This window comes from Dendronephthya gigantea, unplaced genomic scaffold (assembly GCF_004324835.1).
Source record: "Dendronephthya gigantea isolate DGI-Jeju-01 unplaced genomic scaffold, DenGig_1.0 000004F, whole genome shotgun sequence".
NCBI classification, from domain to species: Eukaryota; Metazoa; Cnidaria; class Anthozoa; order Malacalcyonacea; family Nephtheidae; genus Dendronephthya; species Dendronephthya gigantea.
In genome coordinates this window covers 62,463-68,676 of record NW_021163014.1, presented here as the reverse complement: position 1 = coordinate 68,676, position 6,214 = coordinate 62,463, and the positions used below count along the sequence as shown (strand labels likewise).

General features: G+C 36.2%; 2 protein-coding genes across 2 annotated transcripts; one reads left to right on the top strand and one right to left on the bottom strand.

The window, feature by feature from the left end:
• The first annotated feature begins 1,688 nt into the window (after positions 1-1,688).
• LOC114544191 lies at positions 1,689-3,041 on the top strand. The gene is given in 3 exon segments (XM_028562899.1): positions 1,689-1,862; positions 1,988-2,058; positions 2,612-3,041. Coding segments are annotated over 3 exon segments (675 nt in total).
• Positions 3,042-3,517: 476 nt separating this feature from the next.
• LOC114544180 lies at positions 3,518-6,064 on the bottom strand. Its single transcript, XM_028562892.1, has one exon. The coding sequence runs from the start codon at positions 6,062-6,064 to the stop codon at positions 3,518-3,520; it is 2,547 nt and encodes an 848-aa protein (XP_028418693.1).
• Between the last annotated feature and the right edge of the window lie 150 nt (positions 6,065-6,214).

Sequence of the window (6,214 nt, the reverse complement as noted above, 5' to 3'; positions counted from 1 at the left end):
CGTAGAATGTTTTCCAACCTCTGGAGGGAAAGGGAACAACAGAAATTTGTTTTGATGTGCTTCAATTTGGAAAACATTCTCTCGAACTTGGCCTTAGATACAGGGATAGTAAATAACAGTTCGACTAAGATAAGCGCATCTTTCCATCCTATACTCCTTGGTGCACCAAATATCTTACGCCATGTGATAAGATATGATTGGCCGGTCACTCCGATCGTTTCGACAGCAAAATCCATGATCTCATGCCATTGGTTAAGTAGATCCTTAATATTCATTACTAAAACTTAACAAATACTGTTTGTTTCAATAGGCAGAATTGAAAATTATACCCATGAACAAATGTACAACTTGACATTGTACAAACAAATTACCTGTTTCACACATAAGAATGAAAGTTTTACTTCCACGGAATCGGATCCAACAGGTTGTGGATCAAAATGAAGACTGTAGATTACCTAGAAACAGGTGCAGAATCTAAAGTATATATACTCAATGCAAATTAAGGAGTCTATTAATACATGCATGGGGAGTTTTCAGCGCAGGCTGAGTTTTACATTGCGAGATATGTTGAATATACATCGCATAAAACTGTGCAACATAATGCGTCTTCGAGTTATTTTAATTTATATAGCATAACTCGAAGATGCGTTTTCTTTGCATTAGCCATCTGAGTTAGACGAATGTAACTCATCTGTCGAATTCAATCGAGGTTATGCGACGCATTTCAATAAGTCGTATGTCAATCAAAAAGGAAAAAGTTGCACCCCATTTTGAAAAGGGAACAAAGCTTATAATATACCTCATTTTCTACGGTAGTGGTATCCATGGATCTATCACATAATACACTGTAAAATTTGGCTTTTGCTAAATCAGCATTCAGTTGGTGTTTAAGTTCTTGCCCCATAAAGTCTATGAAAGTACCCACCAATGGATCTGTAAGGTATTTTGAACCAATTTCAACTCCATGTTTACATTCTAGGTTCAGAATGCTTTTGCATGTACTGATGGGTAATTCTTGTTTGACCACGAAATATGCGGTCTCGAACTTAGTTTTAGTTTTTCGTAACGTAGATGGATCCATTTTATTGTGATTTTGTAACCCAGACACTACATCAGTATTTTCTTTGTTGAAGGATTTTGCAATTTTGTTTGCGCGCTGTTCGATTTCTATTCCATGGCCTTCAGAAAATAACCATGAGCTACGGTGTGATGATGTTGTGGATCACCATTGATATTCCTTGCGTGATCTTTTACTGCTGAAACTCTGTAATTCGTTGAACCTTTGATATAGATGTCTGAGTAATTGGGCAAGCTCTTGATTTTGTCTTCGAACATGATACAAAATTTACATTTAAGATTCCTTTCCTTCAGCATCAACATCATATGTTAACCATTCCGCTGCCGAATATTCTGATAAATCAGACTTCCACTTTTCTACGGTAGACTTTGTGAGGTAATTTTTCTTTGGTCTGACAGAATGTCCGGTGCTTTTCCCTTTACGTCGGACAATTTCACAAATGGGTTGGACAATGTCCTGTGACCGACCGATATTTTAATTCCCTGCGTATATAAGGCAATGATTCTTGGCTCATTACCAGAAATTTGCGACATTCCGCGCCTGCGAATTTTTAGTATGCGGATACATGAAATCGCTAACGAGCATGCTCACAACAACCAAAATTTTCAAGATGGCGGAACAACAGAGGCCACGGGCAAATATTGATTATAAAATATTGAACAACTTATGTTCTGCTGATTTATTCCATCGATCTGTTCACAAGCAGAGGAAAATTTATAAAGTGGAGAGAATTATATCTAAACGGCAAGGGAAAGAGGTATAATCTGTTTAAATTATTATAAATGTTTCTATATTTATATAAACACATATGCCATATGATATACAGTATACAAACACAATTTTTTTGGTACAAATCGTCTGCGTGTTTGTATATCACGTCGGATTTCAAACATTTACCTTGCTAGGGAGATGAAGGAGAACTGGCCTTCGTGGACGTGTAGTTGGGAACCTGCAGGACATTTGAATGATTGTGCAATTAGGTAAGTGCAAACTGTGATGGAATAGCGGACAAATTGAGTGTATGCTCATATCGTATGAATTTTGCATTTATGCTGCGATTTTGTGCTCAATTTATAGAATATTTGACTCTCAGACTTATATTAACTAGAAGGGCAAGTATTTAGTCATTCTTGGTCTCCACAACTAAATTAATCTGAACATTCAGAAGGTTGTATGTATATATTTTGATTCTTTGACGCTCTCAAAAACTTAATCTTAGTTTTTGAGTATACAAATTGCCTTGGGTCAATGAAAAAATATACATGTACATCCAATATACATGTTTCTAGTTGTTTCTTTGGGATGTTCCTGTGGTGTCGCCACCTCGATAAGTGAGGGGGGCATATTTATTATCTGTGTTTTGCATTATTAATTTCTTTTAAAATCGATTGTTTTTATGGTCTGTGAACACAAATATATGAATATGTCCCTTAACTTATCCAAGCTGGCAATGCCGCTGGGATGTTCAGAGAAAGTACCGGTACTTGGGCCTTGGCTTGAATTTTGTTCTAAAAATGCCAATTTTTATTTAAGGAGTTACACCGAACCAAATATAACCAAATCTCGGTTAGATGCAGCAGCTGCAACTTTTGTCGAAGCTGTTCTTGGTATTTTGAAGTCCAAGTCATGCCGTGCCAACTTCATTACAAAAGTTCCAATAGACAACGATATCATTAGATATGTGTTCAGGAATAAGGGGATCAGTGCTAGTGCTTGCTATATGCTGTATGAAAAAGAGGATTTTTCAAGATTCTGCTTGCCTCCATTTTGGGACTATTATCTAGATGAATTGGGCCAGGGTGTCGCAGTGGATTTTCCAGTTAAATTGAAGCCTATACTAAAATTTCACCCAAAGCGTTATATTGTTGGTAACAAAGGGGCCCTTGAAAAGGGGCCTCTAATACCCTTAGAAAAGATATCAATGTCTGTCAACAGGAAAGCAGCCTCTATAGCAGAAACATAAACCTGAAGTGTTTTTGAAATCTATTGAACAAAATGTTGTGTTAACCTGTAAATGTGCATAAATGTTGTATAATAAAATTGGGAAAATGTTCTTCTAAAATTTCTGGTTACAATATTACTGTAACAAACTAAACCAAGGAATCTTCTTTCATTAGGCCAAACTATTACTATCAATAATACGGATTACATTAGGAGTTTTCAATTTCAGCTTGGCCTGAATTCCAATACGGTTAACTGAACTGAACATTTGTAAATTGCATGGCAAGTTGTTGCCTGCGCTGAAATATTCATGTAATCGACCATAAATAATAATTATTAAGAGAGTGCTCAATACACCCCAAGGTATACCTAATACCTTAGTATATTAACCCATTAAGCCCAAGTGCACCCTAATATTTTTCTTGACGAACACCAGATGATTTTATTTGTCAATTGGGAAGCTCTGGAGCTTAATGGGTTAAGTCAAGCATATATCACTTACAGTGTCTGAGATTCCTTTAAAACATCTATAAGTTGATTTTTGTTCAATTTGGATAGTCCCTTTACTTGCAAATGTTTTGATTTAATTTCTTGCCTTAATTGTTTAACTGTCATTTTCTTGTAATCAATGGTTTGCTCTTCATTCAAACCAGTGTGTGGTGCATTCAAAACAGTACTTGAATTTTCATTGTTCAATTCAATAGCTTTGCTTGTGGATCGCACTCGCTTTTTCTGAGATTCAACAATTCCTTTTTCCCAATAATCATGGTTCTGTTTTTCATATTTTCGTTTCTTTCTTTCACATTTCTGAAGTAGCTCCTGTCTTGCTTCCAATAGTAAAACATCTCTAGCACCATCCCACTTGTTGGATTTCTGGAAGAATACCTTTTTTGCATCATCGTTGTTCCTTTCAACACCTTGCCCTGTAAATTGCTTGAACGATATGTGATCTCTAATAAATATTGGTACGTGGTAAGCAAGTGAATGCATGTAGGGTGTAACACGCGCTTTATTATACCCAAGTCTAGAACCACCAAGAGAACAAAATAACTCGATAAATTGCTTTGATTGTTGAAAGATATCGAGAAAAAGGTTGTCATGCCTCTCAGATGTATTTATAAGTTTGTAGAGAGAGCCAAAATCTCTCCACAGTTTCACTATGGTAGATCTGGTTTCTGGAAATAAAATATCCCTTGTCTCAAGCTGAAGAGGTAGGAGTTGGATAAGTTTTTTCTTTTCAGAGCCAACCAGACTAGTCCAGTCGTAACTACCACTACCTTTTCCATCCGCATTCCTTTTTTCCCAAATTGCAAAAGTAATACCAAGCTCATTAATAACAGAAACAAGTCGTTTGAGGTAAATTCCCTTTTCTTCTCCACTTTTTTTTGTGAAATCAGCTTTGCTATCTCTCTGCATGACTTCATTTATTATATTTTCTGTTAGCCTGTCTGTAATCCTCAACAACAAATGTAGTTCATCCAATATAACATGATCAAGTTCAATGTCAAGCAAGGGGGGATTGATACAGCAACATTTCTTGGAGGTCTGGAAATCTTTTATTTCCAACAGAGTTCTCTTTACAGACCCTGTATTGTAAAAATCAAGATCTTTAGACATTTCCCACCTGTGAAGTTTATATACCTTACACCAAAGACATACATAATCTGATGATGCACCACTTAGCCCATTCATCATGAGCAAGAATTTGTAATCCCCCCCTAGATACATTTCAATCTTAACTTCTTTTTCATCTACCTTTACTTCGCCATTTTGTATAACTGTATTAATATCATTGAGGACATCTCTCATTGATACTTTCAAAGTGTCATACTTTTCAGGGCCATTAACTACGCATATTGTTCTGTTGCTTTTAGAGGACATCACCCGATCACCAGTTTGCAATAATGCAAATGACAAAAGCATAAAATTAGTGGTTCGGGACATTTTCGCACCGTCACCACTTATTTTAACCTTTATTGGTTCATTCAGTGAATAGTCAGGGTGATCTTCAAGAAATTGCTTTATGTGTCCTTTAAGTGTTGTAGAAAATGAAATTTGTGCTCCTGGAAAGTTGCCTGGGACACTTTCGACATGACAGAGTTTGTTAAGGTCAGATCGCTTCTGTTTAATTAAATATGATCTTGGAAGATCATCGCAGAATACTGTTAGCTCATGATATAGTTCATCACTTGCACAAAACTTGTCAAGCAAAAATAAAAGCTCTTCAAGGCTTTCATCGTCATCTGGAGTAATTTTCTCATTATAATCAAATGTAAATACGTTTCCTGTTTCAGACTCCTTCATTTTAAGACAGGACACTTCCAACCCATGGGTTTGAAGAAACCACAATGCAATGTCCGCCCTATCCTTTAATTCCTTTATTCTTCTTAGTTTTTGTCGTTTACCCAGCTGGTTAATTTTTTTACCAAAATTAAGCAAAACAAAATTTGATTTTTCCAACTGTGCTATTTTCTCAATGTAATTTAAGACTTGTTCATTTGCACTTTCTATTTCTTCATCTTTCCTGGCTAATGCCTCTGCCATTTCTTTCAGTAAAGTTTCTTTCTCTTTCTGCAAGTCTTCACATTTTTCCCGCCACTCCTTCAGTTCTATATTAGCTTGATTCAAGTCATCTTGTACCTCTCCAACTGATTCCAATTCACTCACTAAAATGCTCAATGTAAATATACTGTCATTGAGCTGTTTGATTTTCCCACCTCCAGCATTTTTATACTTTGCCACAACAGCACCGGCTTCTCGTCGCAATCTCCCATTAATTCTAAACCCAGTTGTTCTGCTTATCTGGAACCATCTGCATGGGATGGAACTATTCAACATGTCAATATAATCAGACGAATTACCTTCGCTATCTTTTCTGTTGACCATACTATGCCATAATTGCAATAAAATATATGAAATTTCCACAGCAAACGCAATTTCAAATCTGTTTGCATTCTGCTTCCTGATATATGAAAGAGGAGGTTCGACAATATGCAAATTTCTTTTAAAATTGTTGTCTTCATGACAAGTCAACCTTGACAACATTTTGAAAAACCGCGGGTAAATAAGGAAAAGAGCCCACTGTGGCACTGTTAAGCGGTTAAAAATACACATGTAAACATGGCTGCCAGAAGAGATATATTGAAGGGTCGTTTTAGTTTTGCTTAAAAGATGTTTACAAAACGTTTGTGCATG